Source organism: Notolabrus celidotus, chromosome 15, assembly GCF_009762535.1.
Source record: "Notolabrus celidotus isolate fNotCel1 chromosome 15, fNotCel1.pri, whole genome shotgun sequence".
Taxonomy (NCBI): Eukaryota; Metazoa; Chordata; class Actinopteri; order Labriformes; family Labridae; genus Notolabrus; species Notolabrus celidotus.
Genome location: NC_048286.1, coordinates 28,525,629 through 28,547,629, shown reverse-complemented (window position 1 = coordinate 28,547,629; position 22,001 = coordinate 28,525,629). Strand labels below are relative to the sequence as shown.

Below are 22,001 nucleotides of genomic sequence, written 5' to 3'. Positions count from 1 at the left end.
TGTCCTGACAACAAAAGTTCTGGACTTCAGGGTCAGCACACCAAGTATTATCTGCAGTGTTTCTCCCACTGGCCCTAGCCAAGAGTTGCTTTGCAGCCCATTTAGCCACAAGACCATTTTTTAATTACTTTATAATTTCTAAGCTCAACGATGACATAATAGTTGTGCCTTTCGGTGCAAACACTGCCAATGGCCAAAGGGAAACAAATTGGAAGCAAAGTATTGGAGCCACACTGTAGACACGTCCTGATAAATGATCCATGCTGGAGTCAAGCTTGGGTAATAATCTGAAGTATATGTTTATTTGTGTCATCCAAACCATTCATTTATTGACTCGTTTACTTGTGTTTTGATGATTAAGAAAGCTGTTCTCAGTCGTGGTTTTTATAATTGCTTTCATTGCATTCTACTCACATGATTCTGAAAAACTTAATTACACTTGAAAAGTAGCCCCATAAAAATCTTATTAGGCTGTTGATTAGGTTACACTTAGCCCAGACACAGTCTGCCTTTAAGCATGTCATGTGTCAAATGGGATACCACATGATTGAGCCTAGAGCCACGCAGAGACGGAGGTGTTTCAAACATTTCTCTGAGAGAGAAACGATGGGCCATTAGCTGGATGCTTCTGCTGGTAGATAGCACAGTTTAAGGATTTGGAATATGGAGGAAACTGGAAGCGTTGCAGATTCAGACTATTCCAGATCCACTTCTTGTCAACTTCAGCTGATTGGTGCAGGCTCAGGGCAGCTGTTTGTGTCCTCTCTGCACTCTAGCTCTGCATTGAAGGAAAGTCCTTTGAGTTGTCTAAAGTGCAGCACGATGACGCACACCTTAAATTGTCCACACCAAAACCTGTATCTGTGCTGCTTCACCTCCTGAGACACAGTAATGATGGTTTTACATTCATCTTCTCATGTGTTTGTTAATGAATAGATCTCAGATAGGTTTGCAAGTAACAACATATTTGTTCTTGATAAAAGAATGATTCTGTGTTCAGGAAAGAAGGTAAAGAGAAAAAAAAGCAAGTCCTAACGTTCAAGAAGCTGGTTTATAAATAAGAATGTGATTTTGACCGTCACGACAACTGAAATGATTCAGATTTTTTTAGATATTGATGAATGGGCGGAAAAGTATGGATGTTCAAAAGCAATACATTTCTCAGTGGTTTAAATTGAAAATTAAATTCTGACTAGCTGCAATTTATTTGTCAGTTAAACACAGGATCACAATGTCTGCAGGTAAACTACGCCCATTGGTTTGTCAAGCATGTTGACATAAGTCTAATGTCCACATGTCTTCGTTGGTCATGCATTGCGCTGGTCGTGTTAACCTGACACAGCCTACGTATAACTTTATCTCCACTTTCTAGTTCAAACTATTGTTAAACTATGCTGAGCTATGAGCTGCCTGGTAGAGTATTATAGCAGCATGACTAACTGGAGCTATTAAGTTGACTAAATGTGCACATCCCTAGTGAGCAACTATAATTAACTTAATACAACTGTATTCAAATAGAACCTTTCATACAACCATGAAAGTGCTTCTCAAGGCAAAAATGAAAACAACACACACAGGAATTAGAACTTATATGGGGAAGAGAAAAAATAGAATAATATAACCTACAAAATCAGAAGGTCAAGATCGTTGTAGTTGAATAGTTGAATAGCAGGATAAAAGCAATAAAAAAAACACTGATTCATACTTAAACTTCACAGTTCTCATCGTGTTTTTTTTTCCCCATCTGCTACAGAGAACTTGTCACATTGATATCCACTGAGAGATCTTCAGTTTAGAGCAGGGGTTCCCAAAGTGTGGGTCTGGACCCCCTGGGGGGGGGGCCGCGAGACACAAATGGGGGGTCGTGAGATGTCTTCCAGAATGTTTGTTTTTTTTAGTTATGTAAAAATAGTACATTTTTCCCATTATAGTAAAAAATATCCACAAAAAATAGTAGCTAATCTTGAAATAAAACCTTTAAAAAAGAAAATGTAATGAGTTTTCTGCCTTTCTTTTTGCCAGATAACTCCTAAGTTTAGGGTTAGTGAACAGTTAATTATCAAAAGCATCAGTAGCAGTAGGTTAATTCATAACGGCACTGGAAACCCAGTCACATGCTCATATAGGTAGACCAGCTGAATGAAGCCACATTAGATAACTTTGAGGGACAGTGGGGGTCGTGAGTCTTTAGCTCCTATATTTTGGGGGTCGCGGCTGAAATGTTTGGGAACCCCTGGTTTAGAGCATAGACTGTATGAATAATGGACGTAGTATCTGTGATGTCGCCCTTCTGTTTTTGAAGTGCTGTTTTAAAGCCAATCGTGGGCGGGAGCCATATTGGAAACGCTGAAGTCAACCTAACTTCTTTCAAGCTAGTGTGAGGTAAAGAGGCGGGCTCTGAGCCTCCTAGCCAACAGCTACAGTGTTCCCGCCTGTCAATCAAATCAGCTGTGCCTCTCATTGGAAGACTCGCAATCTTAATATCTTTGAAATTGAGCGTTATGAAAAAATTCACCCCCCGTTTAATGTGTGCCGATAGAGAAATGAGCTATCCAGACTACACTCATTTTTTGTACCAGGCTGTCAACGTGTTTATTTCTGCTGTAGAGATCAGCTTTTTTGAATTTGTGTGTATGTGGCTTCTGGTACTTTCGGAGCCAGCCTCAAGTGGACACTTGAGAAACTGCAGTGTCCACTTGAAGTGTTTTTAACACTTCTGCATTGGCCTCAATTCTCACGGCTGGAGGTTGCCACTTGGTTTGGAGGCATAAAAACAGAGCACTCTCTCACCTGTGATGTGACAGTGAGGAACACTCAAAGGAAAAGCAGGGGAACATTTAAATAATTTGGCGGGAACAATAGATAAGACATTTCTGATGTAAGGTAATTGAAGTCTAATTGAAGCTTTAAAAGTAGAATCGTTTTACAGCCATCCTGAGAGCAAACAGACACATCAGGTCTCACAGTGAGTTTAATGTAACCTCTCCCTGCCACTCCTCCTGTCAGGTCTCACAGTGAGTTTAATGTAACCTCTCCCTGCCACTCCTCCTGTCAGGTCTCACAGTGAGTTTAATGTAACCTCTCCCTGCCACTCCTCCTGCCGCGGCCCAATGGGCTTGGCTCTACCCTCGCCTTGTGTACATTGGTAGAGTCAACCGGTGGGACAGAGCCAGAGCACTAGGACTTGATCCCAGACTTCAGCCTGCACACCAGTTTCTCTCTCCCGGCTGAGCTGCTTCACTCTGCTGATGCACAAGTTTCCCTTTATTTTTCTTCAGACATCATAACGTGGATGGTAAGGTCAAGTTTTAACCTAGTTTTTCACCATTCCTTCTTTTCATCAATGTGCAGCGTGCTGTGTATGATGGATGTCCTGGGGCGATCTTGAGTCCCCGTAGGCTTCTTGTACATGTGAGAGATAGTGTTCATATGTGTGTTTGTATGTTACTCACACTGAATGGAGCTATATTTGGCCACTTTTTCCTCTGCTTGTGCTGGGATGCTTTTAGGACAGTCTGGAGTTTTTGTTCCTGGTGTCAGTGGTAGAGTCAGAAGAAGGAAGGCATGCAGAACACCGCCTTTACAATATCAACAAGACAGGATTTACTGTGTGTACTTCTGAAACTGTCTTGTGTACAAGTGGATCTGAACATGTCAGCGCCAAAAAAGTGATGTAATCAGATAGTGACCGGAACAGAGAATCGATTAGTCCAAAGGTTTGTCTACAGAAAATTGATAAGCATCTATTAGGGATGTTCTCAATTAATCGAGTGTTGATTAATAGAACTTACTCAAACACATTTTTTTGTTTTGATTTAATATCACGTGGAACAAACATCATGTGGTACTGTATTCAGAGAGGTGTTTTAAGTTTAAAGCATGATCAATGCACTCTCAGCTGGGGGCTGCAGCTCAGTGACAGGTCTCCATGAGCGCTTTTTTTCTCTGCCGCCGGACTGATTATGACCCGGTTGCGCCCCCGGCTGACACCTGACCACGTACACATGCTTATTGTTCTCAATAAGAAACTGGACACTGTGAGTCTAAAATATGTTTCTGTTCAGTTCCCTTGTTGAAGTCTGAGCCTTCACTTTTATGACTGTATGTCCGTGGAGATTATGAGTCTGCTCCACATGTTGATATTCAGTGTGTTTAGCTTTTTGAACACCTCAATACGATCCGTAGCTATTCAATACTGTCAGATATACACATTGTGCTGTTTTTTTTTTGTAATGATTAATCGATAATTGATTGTTAACATTTCCAAAGTTCAATCACGGAAAATACTTGAAATGTACATCCCTAGCATCTATTTAGACAACAGATTGATCTCAGAGTGTTCAGCTAAACGCTTGAAGTTATTTACCATCATGTGGTGATTTGCTGCTTACCTCTTTTCATCAATTTAAACTAAATATCTTTTGTTTTTTTGGACAGTTAGTCAACAAGTTCACTTTTCAGGACTGGTCATATGACATTTGCTCATTAATTTAAAAAAAAATAGGTTGTGTTTTCAAATGGGTGTAGTTTAAATCATCACAAGACTGCCTCTGGTCCAGCCTTAGAGAATCTGGTTTTGGTTTGCACACCAGCCAATGCAATGATCTGATACTGTTAAGATAAGATAAGATAAGATAAGATAAGATAAGATAAGATAAGATAAGATAAGATAAGATAGTCTTTCAATCGTCCCACATAAGGGGAAATTTAAGTGTCACATCAATAAAGTAGACAGTGCAAAAGAGTATAAAGCAAACAAGAGCCTATAAAATATCAATTATTAAAAAGTTATTAGCAATTAAATTAAAGAGGTAAAAATAAGCATATCTTACAACAGATATATATATATATATATATATATATATTATTGATTATATGTTATTATTAAGCCTTAGAGGGTTACCTTGTTTTTAACACTGCCAAACAGTTGCGTGTTTTACAGCAGTGACGTATGGTATACAGTGTTGTTTGAGAGAATACAACTTAAAGCTCTTGGGAGGAACTTTTTGTTTGTGTTGAATTTGGCGCCCCCTGTGGAGAAAATCGGTATCTTCATTGTGTTTTTAACAAAAAATGTCATCAGACTTTCTTCTAACAGTCACAATATTACTCTACAAGAATCTTTGCTGTGAAAAATGTTACAAAAAAAATATATACATTTTCATGTGACATGTATTCCTTGCAGCAGTTTCTGAAAAATAAAGACATATCAGACTTATTCCTGATGATCTTCTTTACTTTTATAGCCCTTTAAAAGGCATCATTTCTAATTTAAAGTGTCCTTAAAAATTAGTTAAAACTCCTCACGGGAGCTTGGAGCTAGACTTGACAAAATATGGAATACATAGTAGAAAACAATGCTCTTTAAAATCCCAACATTTAACTAGTACAGCATGCAAGCTCCAGTTTCAAGGTGTAGTGCTCATGCTGCCAGGATCAGAGTCAATAGTAAAGGCCTCAAATCATTAAATGATACATATTTTATTAATTTAATTGTTATTTTATTTGAATCTGATTTCTTTTAAAATCAAGTTGTTTATGTGGTTGACAAAATATAGAGCCATGTGACCCGGCTTTACAAATCTGTGCTGTTAAAAGGTTATCTTTACGTCGTAGTGTCGATATCTGGTCAAAAGAACGTCATCATGAGTTTTGTATTTCTGTGTTGCTCTTCCTTTCTTGGCTGAATAATCAAATCAAACAACCACAAAGTAATTCTGGTGCCTTACCAGATCTACATAGAGTGTAAGTGGTGAGCGGTCAAGAGGGAACAGTCAGCTCGTTTTGACCCTGGACTGTGTAACGGGTTTCTGCAGAACCATTGTCAGATTGATATTTGAATGAAAGCATTGTAAGCACCTAGCCCTCTTCCTGTCATCCTGGACAGTATGGGCCCAGGATGACTCTTTGTGCTCCCCTCTGCAGTCTCTCTCTGTGTTGAAGAAAAGTGCTTTGAATTGTCAAAAGTGCAGCATGATTACACACGCTCGAATTGTCCACGACCAAAACGTGTTTCCAAGCTGCTTCACCTCCTGAGCCTCTGCTCTGCTGCTGCATCAGCAGAGTGTCTCTGTTTGCTTTCTGCAGCATATCAGCGCCAAACAAGTTATGCAATCAGACATGTTTAAAGTTTTCACTAAAGATAAAACAACAAAGTGATTAGTCAGATAGTTTTCAGCAGAAGATGAATCAGGAACTGTTGGATAAAAACAGTGGTGGACAGTATTAGAGTAAATTTACTTGAGTACTGTACTTAAGTACATTTTTTGAGTATCTGTACTTTTACTTATTACTTTTACTCCACTACATTCAGAAGACAATGATAGTACTTTTGACTCCACTACATTTCTATCAGTGCTCTAGTTACTCACTACTTTTGCTTTGAAGTCAGCTCATGAATTTCCTTCTCTTTTCTGAAATCTGATCCCTAAGACAGTCAAATGTGTTTGTGTATATCGTGCATCTACACGGTTGAACGTGGCGCAAACACAGCAAATTTGACTCAGATTAGGCAGTTCATGTAGAGGTGGTAATGATGGCTGTAATTCTCCACCTGAGCACCCATGGCCATATCTTCAGCCCGTGTTAGAGGCTTTTGAAATGAAGAATGATACGTATCGTTTGAAATGTTCTCCCTGTTTCCCACTCTGCCCAAACAAACAAACATTCACTGACCGACCTGAGAAAACGTGTTGAGCTAAGTAACATTTGTTTCATTCCAGATGAACATTTCAAACTAAGTTGTCTGTGCTTGGAGTAACTTAGTTGCTGTTTTTAGAGATTTCAAGTAATGGTTTCTAAATAAACATGATGTAACAGAATGTACTTCTAAGTATTCTTTACTGCACTTGTGTGAAAATACAACGTTTAGAGATGTTTTAAGAAGTACTTTGAATACTTAAATATTTTTAAAAGCAAGTACTCCAGTACTTTAACTCAAGTAATAATCTGACAGAGCAACTTTCACTTGTATTGGAGTAATATTTGACATAGAGTATCTATACTTTGACTAAAGTAATGAAGCTGAAAACTGATAAAAACTTAGAAGTCAATAACACAAATCATTGTTCCATCTTCTCAGGGTGAAGATTTGAGGCTTTCCTTGTTTTCATACTGATGTGAAGTAGATGTGTTTTGGCTTTGGGTAGATTTAGTTGGCTCTGGGGATAAAATGTGTGTCGTGTTCACCATTTACAATTGTTTAAACCAACGTATTCATCTATCAATCACTATATTGATAGGTATTGAAAGGTATACTTATATTTCTCAAATAGGCTTCTTTCTAAAAAGTTCAGAGATTTTAAGAAACCGTCTCCACATACTGTTTCTAAATAATGTAATTTCAAACCTCTCTGCCAACACAGAAGTTATTTCTCTCAGTCTTTATTGCTCACAGCTGAAACAGGAATTAAACAAAAATGTTTGGAGATCAGAGAGGAAGAAAGTATCCAAATTGAGGAATAACTCTGACATTATAAAGCAACTGGCGAACTTTTAGATAGGTGTCACTCAGTGTGGAGTATTTTCTTCCCCTTTCTTCAAAATCCAGCCTGTTGTTAAGAACTGGGTCCCAGCTTGGCCCTCATACAGCAGTAGTCACCAGGCGGTCTAAACGTTCCCCTAACAGTTAATCTCTTAGCACAAAAGGGCACTTTGTTATGGCAGCTGCTTTGCTACAACATGCAAATCTGTTACTACATGTTTTCTCGATTCTCTCTCTGCATTGTCACAAACGCGTTTCTTACAGGTGTTATTTCTGTTTATGACTTAATGATCGTTCAGAGGGCCAACACTTGGTTGCATGTTCATCTTTTACCTTGAAGAAGGTCATGTACAAAGACAGGGGAATTGTTTTGAACCATGCCAAGGGAACAAGTAACTAAAAAAAAGTGTTGCCTTGCCTCCCCTCCTTCCACTCTCACTCTCCTCTCCTCCCTCCACCCCTTTTCTGCCTGTCACATGTCCTTTTCACAGCATAGAAAAGTTTCTGGATTAGGGCAGAATTAACACAAAGCAGCGACGCCACTCCAGCTACACTCGCAAAACAACACAGGAGGAGCAGCACGAGGGGGGACCGAGACACTCGAGCGAACGCCACAACTGAAAACTTCAGACAGTGACAGCGAGAGGCGGACGAGTCCATCCAGAGAGAGAGGCAGAGAGACGGCAGCAGAGAGGCAGGGGATCTTTGCCTACAAGGTCCTGAAGGATGGAAGAGAAGCAGTTTGCCGGGATCCTGGTAAGTTTGACTTTAATTCACTTAAAGCTCCAGTGAGGAACTTTCAGGTTGTGTTGAATTTGGTGCCCCCTGTGGACAAAACCATACCTCTCATTTCTTTGCTGATTTCAACCTGTACATGTGAAAGAACCAAAAATCCTACCATGCTGTATTTGAAAACTTTCATGAAACTTAAATGTTGCTGTTTTGACAGCGCACATTTACTCACTGCGACTGGCACCTACTCACCTGCCAGCAGATTCAGACATTAAAAATAACTGTATTTAAATAGTCAGTCTTTATGTCAATGCTCTCCTTTGCTTTTGCTGGTCATAAGAAGCCTTCAATTACTAGCTAAAAACTCCTCACAGGGGCATTAACGCACACAAACACACTTTTTACAAACACAGGCATCACACATGGAGGTTTAATCTGCTGGACCACAAGCTGAGTCACTCTCTGCCTCCCTTTTCCCCTCTTTCATTTTCTTATTTTGTATATTTTTTTCTTCGGAGTATAGAGGGTTGTGCTCACAATTTTCTCCTCCAATTTTTCATAATAATCAGGAAACCCTCTTTATCTTTCCATCAGACCTCCAGCGAGCCCCAAATTACACACAATTCAAACTGGTTTATCCATGACACCCCAAAGATAGCGCTGATAACCTGCAGTTTCCTTCTGAGTGACGATCACTGTGTTGTTGTTTAAGTGCAGCAGACAGAGCTGTCATCACCTGCTGCTCACCATGGCAGCAGTAAACACACATTAGCAGCACAACACTGTCCAAAAAAAGGACCCAAAAACTACTCTTAGCCAGAGAAACTTCTCTCTCTCTCTCTCAACCCCACCGCTCTTTCAGAAGTCTGTTAATCTGATGTTTGTACCTTAAAAAATAACAACAAACTTGTTTTCAGCATTCTTTGGCTGCTGATAAGAGATGAGGCTAAGAGGTAAATGTGTCAGTTGTCTGTGGCCTGTGCTGCTGGTGAAGCTTTAAATAGAGATTTGGCATCATTGGCAGTCAGGTCACCTCTCTCTCTCTCCCTCTCTCTCTCTTCCTTCAGTCCAACTTCTTCAGTCCGTCTTGAGACGGCGATAAACACAAACTCAGAGCTCCAGCTCTCTCCTGACATTCTCGCTCATTTGAAGCCAGGCTTTCCTCCCATGCTTGTTTTTTTCCCTCTTCTGTGTCCTTTTGAGATGCATATCTACATTAAAATGAGTATGCATGGTCTGCAGTTAAGGAGGGGGGGGGGGGGGTGTTATCAGCCTCTCCTGCTCCCTCCTCTCTCTCTCTCTCACAACATTTGAAGGTGGCTGTAGGGCTGAGATTTGTTTCTTGTTCTAAAGAACTTTTTTGGAAAGGGTTTGTCTGTGTTTCAGCTCAGTGACTCATTGCCAATCACTCGCAATCACTGCTGGAGAGTTGCGAGAATAGTTCTGTGGGATGAGATAAGTTTAGACGTGGCAATCTGTGGGATTGAAATGTCATTCAGTGGAAGTAACAAGGAGGGTTTGAATTGTCTCCCTTTGGAGGAAGTGTTATGTATAAGCTCTTTTTTTTTAAGAAGTGCACCTCGTTGGTCTCGGTAAAGTTTTCAGTTTTCTACTAGTCCTCACTAACCAGGAGCTGCTCCTGAAGGATGCTGCAGCACTGCCATACTGTAGTGTAGTATGTGTAGAGACTGCAGTGACTCCTCAGAGCCACTGGAGGCATAACAGCTAATAATGACTAGTTGTGAGTCATCTGCATCTGACAGCATGTGTGCAGAAGAAAGTGCATCTTAAAATCCAACATCACCAAAATAAAAGCTTGAGTAATTTGTGGCAAAGTTTCATCCTTTAGCTTGAAGTTAAACTTTACTCCTCATCCAGTTAAAAATTGATACTACAGATGCAAACCTTTGACAGTGTCAGGACTGCAGATTCATGTTAAAGCATCAATTGGAGTAATAATCACTATCAAACACTTACATATAGGGCTATTCTCAAAAAACTAAACTTCTGATCATCAGTGGAGAAGTCCCCAGGTTGGTCCGCATTTCTTTACTCCTCCATCTGCACCCACATTTGCACTTCACTTCAGTTTTGCACCATTGATGTACACTGACAAATGCAGGGATGGCAGAATGGTAGGCTGTGAAATGTACAAATCATGTCTTAAATAGCGCTTTCACACTTTCACACTTTCACACTTTCACAAAATTCCTAAAACCTCCCCAAAGTTTCCCAGGTGAGCTGCATGTGTGAACGCAAACAGACAACATTTTCACACCAACTTAATGTGGAATTTCCCACCGGTCCCCATGTAAAATTTTCATTACTGTTTTTCCTTTCGACGTTGCGTTCAGCCTCTATTTTTGAGCGTGTTTAAAAACAACTTCGACCCTTTAGTTGAGCAGCAGCAAGCCTCTCTGTCGATGCTTTAGCCTGACAATACATCAGGACTCCTTCTGTACTCATCAGTCTTGAGGTTATTCACTGAAGTGACCTGACTTATACGGGGAATACTAAAGACCCAGGTAGGCAGGTACATGCACATGCAGTAACAGTCATTTGGACATAGCTTTCTCTTATCTTTCATTTAAAAGGCTGTTTATTTAATTTGGCTCAAGCTGTAGCAGGTGACTGTTTGCTTACGAGATTGGAAAAGTTTGTTCCCAAGCCAACATGTGGTGACTCCAGTTCAAGGCCAATGTACTGGATTTGGCAGGGAATTCAAAATTGAACGGACACCTGGTTGAAACATGTGATCTTACAGTATTTGATTTAAAAAAAAGTTATATATTATCAACAGATTTAAGCTAGCTAAAGAAGCAGAGCAGACTACATCTAGTTTGATCTATTGACATGATAATGAGTGCTTAAGGATGGACTGTTCTCTCTTTTATAACAACTTTTTGAGGCAGAAGATGAAAAATGAGACCAAACATTCATTAGTCACTCATTTTCCCTTCAAAAACTAGGTCAGAGGTCAGAGACTTATAGATATACATGTGTTATCTGTGAAAGTAAACATGGTGCTGAGACACGGGGAGATTGTACAAAGCCCCAGCAGTGACAGCGGACAAATGCTTACGCACATTCACACAAAACTGTCCCTTAATGGCTGGGACGGATGTCTTCAGTACACAGTGGTGTCAGTCATGGATGGAAGACATCATCAGAGAATGAAAGAAAGTGTGTTTGTTTGTAAGAGAGAGAAATAGGGAGAGAGAGAAGTATGGGCAGAACCCATTGTCAACTGTTGCTTCAACTTTTATTGCATCCCTAGCTTTGCTTGAGCTATTTTCTGACCCCTTCATCATCCAGTGATTTGATATTTAACCAATGTTGTTCAATTCATAGACATATAAGATATGTCCCAATAGGAACTTCTCCTTTCTAATACTGAAGTCTGCTAAACGGCTAATACTGAGTACCAGATTAAGACTGAGAAAATAATAGCTGAGGGCTAACCCTGAATGGATGGGATATTTCATTTCTGTACTTCTGTTATCTTCTCTTATGTAGTTCAACATTCATTCATAAGTGGAGAAGACATAGATACCCTAAGCTCTGTTTTTGACACGTGATGGGAAAAATACAGACATGATAGTATGTTGTTCTTGCTTTGATCAGAAGCTGGAAACATTCACAGATACCAGACCCTCTGTGATTTGCATATTGTTATCTGTTCCCATGGCTGAGGAGCAGACCATAAGGTGAGAAGTCAGGAAGGTGACCAGGAAGCAAGAGGTCCTAGAGAGTTTGTCTTACAGTTATTTGAAGATGCTCAATGATGTGTTAATCTTATTCTCTGAAGAGAATAAGTAACGTGTTGTATCTTCACTCTGGGTCAGTTGAGCAGACCTTGTCTCGGTTGTTAGATCACTCTGCCATCTGACCGCTTTGCAAAGCTCACTGAAGGCGGGAATAAAACTCACAAAGACAAACCGTTGTTGTTTGAGTCTATCATTTCCAGATTTCCACCACACACACCTCTCTCTCACTTGTGTCCACATGAGAGGTGGGGAGTCACTGATTTTAAACATGCAGCAGCTTCATTCAGAGCAACTACTGGTTTGAATTACCAGGTCAGTTTTCTTGGAGAGGAGACCTCTGCGTTTGATTTGATGTTGAAAACCTCAGGTTTGACAATCCTAACAAGCTGTTAACCTACAACAAACTAATGTACCATCACCACTAGGACCTGATGTGTCCAATGAAACAACTTCAACTGAGCACAGCTCTTATTTAAGCCAGTGCAATATCGATTGCAATATTTAATTTTGATAGTTTATAATGGACTTGTACTTATATAGCGCTTTCCTAGTCTATCTGACCACTCAAAGTGCTTCTACACTACTCATCACATTCATCCATTCATATTCATTGACTCACTGATGGTAGAGGCTGCTACAGTAAGGGACCATCAGTATTAGCTAATCTCATTTGTTCACATTCACACACCTCTGAACAGAGGGAGCAATTTGGGGTTCAGTGTCTTGCACAAGGACACTTCGGCATGTGACTACCGGAGCTGGGATTGAACCCCAAACCTTCCGATTGATAGACGACCGACTCTCCCCACTGAGCCACACCTGCCGATATTATTTATTTTCCTTTTCTGCCCCTTAAGTTCCTGAAACCATAATGACCTCTGCACTTACTGATGTCGTTGTTTGACCTATAGGCTGGCACCTTTAGCCTAAAGCTGCCTCAAGCAGGAGGGAGAAAGAACAGTGGTGGTTCGATATCACGGGGAAGTGAAGCAAGCTAGCATCACCAATTAGAACAAAGTTGCTGTCCAAAGAAATAAGAAGTTATTCTCAGAGGTTAAACTCCAAAGGACTCAAGAACACATCCATAATCGTGATATATGTTTTATAGTGACCTGTGTATGGTGTTCAATATTTTGTACTGAGTTGTAGAGAGAGCCTCAGTTCTCTCTGCCATTCTAAATTTCTTCCTCCTACCTGAGCACTATAGGCAGAAGAAGGAGGGAGACCAGAGCCACACGTAGAGCTGATGTCTGATTCTAGATTATAAGCAGTATTTGAGGCATTTGTGTTTCTGGAGAACAGATTCATGATCAATCCCTCCATCTTTACTTCCCTTTGGAGGTTGGAAATGTTCTTATCCTGTTTATTCGACATAGGGCCACTTTGTCTGTCTCCCTGCACTCTTTCTACTCTCTGGTTAAATGTATTTATGCCGGCCCAGATGGTTAGTGGATGGACCCGTCACTGTAAATCTCAGGATAACACAAGGCACCCGCTTCCTGCTACCGCTTGGCTCAGCCGGTCGCCTTCTGCCGGGACTCCTTCTGTCCAAACTTAATTCCTGAGCTCGTTCAAAGGAAGCCCCCTCTCTTCAATCTTCCTGCGCTGTCTTTCACCGCCCTGGAAGTCCAGTTCCACTCGACGGATGAGCAGATGGTGCTCTGGCACGGGCTTTAACCGGACCAAGAGCTCTCTCTTTGTTTTTTTTCTCCTTAGTTACCTCTTTTCTGCTCGTCTGTATAACGTCAGCTGTTTGGATGTATGCATAGGGATGTGGGAGTAGGAGGAGGAGGAGAGGGAGGAGTTGGACGAAGGTTTGGCTTATTTGTCTACTGAGCGCTGTATTCATATGTCTAGCTGTGCAGACTATCGCTGCCCCTCCATCACCAGGAAGGTTGAACAGGGGAAGAGGTCAGCTCACTCTGGCTTCTGATCAAAGCTTCACTTTGGCAAAGTTTGTAATGTTGGTCTGAGAATTTGCATCCACAGATTGTTGGATTTTTAGAGTAGTGGCGATGCTCCATTCTACATGCTACACATTTACTTTTTCTGTTTTCAGCTCTGCCTGTTCAATCTTTACATTTCCTTTCTACTCATCAGTTCTTCTTGTTATCAGCAGATAGCATCATAGAGGCTGAATCTTAGGTGTTTCCTGCCTTTAATATACAGGCAAGCTGAAGACTAACAGGAAATGGGGGGAGTAGAAAGTGGGGGAAGACACCCAGCTAAGAGACAAACCTGTGTCTGCTGCAACAAGGACTATATCCTCTGTATACGGGGCATGCACTTCAACTTTTAGGCCAACTGGCAAGAAATGTGCATCATTTCTATTTATTTATTTAGCATTTTCTCCTTTAATGGACAGGACAGCTGAAGAGTGACAGGAAATTTGGGGAGCAGAGAGTGAGGGAGGACATGCAGTAAATGGTTGAGGCTGGAATCAAATCTATGACCTCTGTGAGGAGGACTATAGCCTCTGTACTTTGGGCACGCACTTAGACTGCTAGGCCAATGGTGCCCCAATGTGCATCATTTTAAAAGAGGATGAAAAAGTTGGATGAAAAAGACTGAATCAAGTCTGTGATGAACAAACTGTGCATTTAACCAGAGAAACTCACACATTAGTGCACCAAACTATTCATTTCCAGTATTCATTTCTCAATTCCTCACAGCTTATTTTTGCACTTGCTTACTCAGTTCAGTTGACTCTGGCCGTCATAGAGGGGAGGAAAGAGAACAGCAGCATCCTGCAGTTTCAACATGTAGTCAAGTATGAAAGAAAAAGGCTTTATTTTAGATGAATCCATTAGAATGTGAGCATATAGCTCTTGAACCTCCAGTAAGCCATAAGTCATAAGCTGTAATAATGATTGTGTGGTGTTTAAAGAATATGAAGATACCATCAGTGTTTTCTTTTGGAAACAGTCATTTGAGCTTTTCCAGGCAGCGTCATCTTCATACTGACGTGATGGAGTTTGATGTAAAAGTATGTTTTGCATGTTATTGTTATTAATCTATTAATATTTAAACCATGCATTGGCTGTTCATTGACGGTGCAACATTGCGACAGTCCCTTGTAACAGGAATGTGTTTTTGTGATTACCCCACAGTTCTGTGCACCCCCCGAGTGAGGAGCTTGTGTGTGTGTGGGTGGGTGGATTGGATGTGTGAGGGATTGAGTGTGTCACAGAGTGTGTGTGTTCTCTGGTGTGTGTGTGTGTGTGTGTGTGTGTGTGTGTGTGTGTGTGTGTGTGTGTGTGTGTGTGTGTGTGTGTGTGTGTGTATGTATGTATGTATGTACACGCCATTTCCCGGGGGTTGTGTGGCTTATGTGTGCTGTAGGCTGTGAAGTGGAAATTAAATGGGAAGAAATAGTGGAACCCACAGCCATAACCTCCCTTAGGTCACACACACACACACACACACACACACACACACACACACACACACACACACACACACACACACACACACACACACACACACACACACACACACACATATATATATACACTCACACACTGAGTGATGACACACTTTTACATTAGATCCACACATACCACAAGCACATAAACATATTTCAGATTTCTGCACAGATACGTTAAGGAACAGAAACACATGCACGACACAATCACACAAACTTCACGATCAAGCGTATCCTTTGAATTTTGCTTCATCTTAGTTTGGATTATTAAGTAAGAAATACACAATCTGTTCAGTAACTTAAGGCTCTGACTTTTGCTCCTAAGCTGTGACAGAACTGTGCAGAGCAAACTGTGGCTGGAGGGCCAATTTTGGTCTCAGAGGGGATGTTGAGTCTCTTTTTTAAAAGTTGGCTTTTCGTCATGTCCTGGTTTCTCTAGAGTCGTAGTGCTCGTGCACATTTTTTGAAAGTTGCCTCATATTCTTTATATCTTAACCCTCTTGTGTCTTGGATTCACTGAGGAGCACCACATGACTTGATTACACATATTACAGGTGAATCTAGACCATCTCCGTCTAGTTTCTATCCCCTTTTCCCCTTATGTAAGAGAACCATATTGAATTGCCAGTCAGCCAGTTTAGTTAACAGCAGTGCTCAGCAACCGTGTTGACTGCCCTGGGGGCAAGAGGCCAACAAACAGATGTGAACTGAGAGAGAGAGAGAGAGAGAGAGAGAGGGGGGAGAGAGAGGGGTAGAGAGTGAGAGCTAGATAGATGTAAGGGCAGGTGGGGGAAGGAGTTTGACATGATTTCTGATTTCAGCCCCCCTGACTGACTGTCTGACCTGCAGAATAAAGGAAGAAAAAATTACAAGCGGTTGTAGGAGGTACGGGTGGTGTCCAACGTCAACTTAACTGCAGCCACTGCAGCGAACATACAATCAAAGGACAAGGGCCACGGATGCCAAACACGTCCACTGCTGGGCACCCTATAAAAGGTAACCCACGACTAACCAACCCCCCATGTGCGCTCTCACACACACACATAGCACAGAAAAAAAAAGAGTCCATTGTCTTCCGGACCTTTAGATTTCATTCGGAAAAAGCACTCAAGCTGAAAATTCTGTTTTCTGATTTTCTTCCTCTCCCCTTCTTTTCCTGGTTTAATGGCTACCCCCCCACCTCTGACTCCACAGAAAATACAAGCAAGTCAGAAAAAAAGGAGACCTCACACTCTTCCTCTCTCTGAAGTCAGAGAAATTATGGACAGGGCTGCGACATTGTGTCCACACAACGGGGCTCCTAAATCTCCTCCCGTTTCCTTTAGTATTATGATCATTTTCAAAGCTTTCCAAATGAACTCTTTTCAAAGGCCTTTTCAGAACCATATTTAGGTAATTTGTTGCGCTTGAACCCAACCTGCTCCCTGGCACTGTGTGTGCATGTGTTTATGTGTGTGTGAGTGAGCGTTGAATGGCAGCTATAAGCCTGGGACGAGGGGGGGCCTGCTTTTCTCAGGGCTAGACAGCCCTCTCCTGCCTGCTTACACACCTCCCCTGTGTTATTTATCACTTCTTCCTCCTCTCTCTGTTGCTGCCCCTCTTTCGCCCCTCTCACTCATGGGATCCGTGACACTGCTGCGTTTATCCATCTGATAAAATAACAGCTCTTTGACTTTAAAATCTGCTGGAAAAGTTCCATGTTCATGTGGTCAAATGTGAGTGGGCTGCAACAGATCCAGGTGCATCGCTGCTGGAGAGCAGCTGTTATTTGGAAAATAATGTCATTAAGGAAGAAGAGCAATCACACAGGCTGCCTGAGTGATGAAATGCAAAAACCTTGTGATGTTGCTGTTTGTCCTCACAGCTGGATTTCTGACCATATCTGTTGGAGGAGGCTTTTTTTTTCCACCACAAAAGCCCCACTGGTAGTTTTAAGATTTTTACACATGATGTTTATCAAGTAACACTCTGCTGTATTTCTGTTTACACAGTCCAGCAGCTCTAAGGCAAGTATCATCAGACTCTAAAAGTTGCTCATTTTAGTCACTTAATGTTTATTTTGAAGGAAAGCAGCTCCAGTTTGCTGGATTTTCATCTTGTAAGAACTTTGCATGAATGCAAGTTGTAAACTGAGTGACTGCTGATTAATAATAATAATAATAATAATAATAATAATAATAATAATAATAATAATATTACATTTATTTTATATAGCGCTTTTCAAAAACTCAAAGACACTGTACAAATGTTAAAATCAATACAAGCAAAAAACAAATAACACAGATCAAACAAAAACAACAGTACAATCACAAATTAAAAGCTAACTTAAAAAGGTGAGTTTTTAAGAGAGATTTGAAAGCTGAAGGTTCAGAGCAGTTTTGGATATGGGAGGGGAGTGAGTTCCAGAGGTTGGGGGCGGCTACTGAGAAGGCTCTATCCCCCCAGGTTTCGGTGCTTGGTTCTGTGAGGTGGGGACAGGAGGTTGGCATGGGAGGAGCGCAGGTTACGGGAAGGACCTGCGTTCCTAATTAGATTCTGTGCATTTTACCGCCATACCTCCAGAGCAAAAATTGAAAACACAACTTCAAAGTTGCTGTAAGATTATTCTTCACATGTGGCAGTTGAAGTAAGCGTAACCACATCACTCACATCCTTGCCGTAGTGAGCCTGTGAGCAAAAATGCCCATTTATTCATTTTCTTGTCATCTTCACATATTGGAGGTCATGGATCTCTCCATTTAAAAAAAGAGCAAGTCAAATGTTAATTCCTTTTTCGAATTATCAGCCACTTAATGGTCTCCAGTTTTCACAAGCTTGTCACAAAAACAGCAGCAGAGAAAACTGAGGCTGTCAAACCAACACGTTAAGTGAAAGACACTGAAGGGCTCCAGAGAGCAGAGAGTGGGGATGGTAAAGGAAAACGCTGAAACATTTATAAATTGAGCACTTATATGTGTTTGGGTCAGAGTTTCTTCAAATCAGTTAAATGATGTTGTAGAGTTGACCTTGGCTGTGGCGGTTGATAGCCGTGCTGGTTCTCAAAGGGGTCGAGCTGAACGACACCCCCTGTGGGGAACACACTTACGACTGACAAGTTCCTCATGCAACCCTTCTGAACTATCCATTTAATGCACCCTCTAAAAGGAAGATGTGAGAAGATGTCTTTAATAAAGTCAAATTGAATCATCAGCAGCAGTTTTTTGGTAATAAATATTTTCAACAAATGATTCTTTTCACTAACTCAACTCAACATCTTCAAAGTGCCCATCAGTTTCTGTCTGACCCCAAAACAACTTCTAGAAAGAAGTCATTGCAAGGTCCATTTAGTCGCTGCAGTGGATCATATCACATGATTTTCATCAGCAGATGGAGTTTGCATAATCATGGAGACATTCAGATTTCTTTTTTTTTCCTGAGCACTTGAAGGACTCCTTGATAACACTGACTTGAGAGGTTTGACTTTGGGAGCAGCAGTGAGGTGATTTCTCAAACAACTTCAATATCTTTATCTGTAGATTTCCAGTCTTAGTTAAACTGATGGAGTGGTGTGGGTTTTTTTTAACAGCTGCATGTAGCTGCATAGAGAGATGGAAGACTTCATCTTCTTCTACCTTTTCTGAAGACTTTTTAAGATTGATGTCTTTCAGTGTGATGTAATCAAAGCATTGCTTTCTTGGATGGTATTCCAACGCCTGAATAAACAAAGAAGACATTACGTATCTCTTTCTGTCTCTCTGCTTTTCGCTCTCTGCTCTTTCTCTCGTCACATTTCTAGTGCGACAGTGACTTTTGCCACGTGAGGCCAACTTAAGTCACATGTTCCTCACTTTCATCCTCAGCAATGGTCCCATATGTTTGTCAAAATGTGTATGTTGTGTGCTTTTTCCGGCCCGATTTGTTCCCATGCCTTCTCTCCAATGAGCCCCGCTCTCCCCGGGGGTCCGAGCCGAAGCCTCACGCTATTTATACAGACCGAACAGCTGGGGCCCTCCCAGCCAAAGCAGTGAGGGATGGGTAGAGAAATTATCATGAAACTTCAGGTTTAACCAAGCGTTGGAAATGTCTCTCTGTTCCTTTTTTTTTTTTTTTTTTTTTTTTACTCTCCTGTCTTCCTCTCCGTCATTTGCCTTTCTCCCTTGGGTGCCCTGAGTGGCCATGTCGGGTCATGTTCAGCTCAGGTCAGCTGGACAGCAGGACAAACATTGCTCACGTGCTTTGTATCTTATTTCTTATCACATCTGAAATCCCTTTTTTTTATCTGTCTTTTCTTTTCTCTTTTTATTCACATTGCAACTGATTTTTTCCCCCCTATTTTTCCCTCTCTGAAACACTCTCTTTCTCCACTTCCAATTAAAGAGCGGACTCTCTCAGACTGGACAAGAAAGGTTGATTTTCCCTCCAACTGCGCCTCAAAACATTTCTGTCCTTTTGTTGCGGCGGACAAAGCCGATCTGCTGTTGCAAAACTGAGCTTTTTGTGTTTCCTCCCTTTTCTTCTGCTCTGTGGCTCCTGTGGTGCTCGTCCTATACTGTGAACCTTAATCCTGTGAAGTTCTCCTCTCACTGCTCCTCCCTTCAGTTATGTCATCCTGTCTTCACTTCACTTCTCGTATAATATCTCCTCTCAGCTGTTCTGCCCTCTGCTCTCAGCTTTCCCTCACGTGAACCGCTCAGGAGGGAAGAGAGAGTCAGGACTGTCAATATTTCCGTCAGTTCGAGGCCCCTCTCGCAGTCAGATGTCCCATCACAGGCTCGCTGTGCTAACAAAAGGTGAACAGATATTAGACTAATTGCTGTAAGGGACAGATATATAGATCGAGGAGGATGTAATAAGCCCAGACGTGACTGCTGGCTCCCTGTGAGATGAGCTTCTCAGTGCAGAGCAGCTTGATCCGTGGATGTTAAAGCACAGGACATTACTGCGGCACAGTGGATTTATATGTATTGTTTTGGCTTTAACTAACATTTATTATTCAGGTACTTACAGCCTGAATCAACACTTAAGAGCTCCTCGCCTTTATGTGTCTGAGCGTTAAACAAGAACTGTTTAATAGTGAAGAAATCTGTTAGTTTTAAAGCACTGAGCTTTGTTTTCCAGTTGTAATCAAGTTATTTTCAGAACCAGATGGGACAATATTAGGACAACAGTGTACCCATTGTTACATATAACACCGTATAGAAAAGGGATGTTCCAAAGCGACTAATTTCCTGGTTGTTTAAAGGGAAATTTCAATTCTGACAAACCTACTACTCTCTTATTTAACATGGCTAAACAAGGGATCACAGTGTCCGGGGGTAAACTGTCGAATTGGTTTGCACAGGGCGTAAAATTAACTTTTTACCTCATCTGCCATTGGCTAGTGACCTCTGAAAATGTACCGGCCAAAAATATATTTCACCTGCCAAATAAAAAAGTCATGCCTTATTTGATTTAAAATAATTACCATATGCTTTTATTATGAAAATCCAACTGAAGCATCACTTAAAGAATACAGTTATGTACAGATACAATTTGATTATTGCTATTTTATTATAGGTGATACTTAATTTCAAGGTGACTGCTGCATTATCATGTATTAGAAATATTAAATATTAAAATATTGGAATATGTGTCACCACATCTTCCTCAAAATGCTCTTCCCACCGTGCTTCAAGCAAAGGGAATGAATACAACTCCAGTAGCCGACTCACCAAATCTCAACACAAGTACAACGCGCCGTGAGGGTCAAATTGGCCCGACAGTCGCCAGAAATGGGCGAAGGTATGAAAACAAAACCTCATATGCAATACAAAATATTCCATCGGCCACTGGCGGGTGCGTTTTTGTTTTACAAGCCAAACTGATTTTTTACCCACCATTGGCGCTTGGCGGGTGTTCATTTTACGCCCTGGGTTTGCAGAGTGTGGCCAACATTAGCAGAGCTAGTACCATCAACCTTTAGTCCTCCCTGCTGGTTAACGCTCACATTCCTGTGCTGGTTACTCATTCAGGGTTCCCACGATTCCTGGAAAACCTGGAAAACCTGGAAAACAGTTGACCAGTTTTCCAGTACTGGAAAACACCAGGAAATTGCCGTTATCCTTTTCCCTACCACTTAGCTTTAGCGCTATGCTTTAATCGTTCACGTCGCGGGTAGGATGTCCTGATACTTGTTAGGATGGAGCTGTAGGACAAAGTCTTTGGGCTGCATGACCCTTTAAGGCACACTCCAGAGTGATATCTCCCATAATGCCTTATGAACCACTGGCAGGACAGCTGCTTTAGCTGCTAAAGAAATGCACAAATGAGTAGCATCTTTGATAAAAAGATCTGAAATGTACCATATATTGCACTATCTTAGTTTAATGTTGTTTGAGTGTATTATGATTCTTTTATTTGGATCAAGCATTAATTCATCCCCAGTAGCATGTTGTTGACCTTGTATAACTTCCAAGACAACATCTGTTTATGTAAGTGCCGTTGAAGACTACTGTTGGGCAAGATTTCACCACTACCCCCTTTGAAATCTGAGGGGCTCAGAAACGCCCGAAAACAAGGGGCAGGGTTTAAAATGAGGAACAGGTTTTAGATACATTTTGGTTCTGTGAAAGTAGCA

General features: G+C 41.2%; 1 protein-coding gene across 3 annotated transcripts in view; it reads left to right on the top strand.

Annotated features, from left to right (window-relative positions):
- Positions 1–22,001, top strand: part of slc6a9 (solute carrier family 6 member 9) — a 219,456-nt gene that overhangs the window by 126,618 nt on the left and 70,837 nt on the right. For 2 of the 3 annotated variants that reach the window (XM_034703117.1, XM_034703120.1), the window contains one exon: positions 7,975–8,239. In XM_034703117.1, the coding sequence (XP_034559008.1) occupies positions 8,210–8,239 (30 nt within the window). In that variant the 5' untranslated portion in view covers positions 7,975–8,209. Of the gene's footprint in view, positions 1–3,874; positions 4,038–7,974; positions 8,240–22,001 lie in introns of those variants that run through there. The other variant, XM_034703118.1, reaches the window with a different exon arrangement.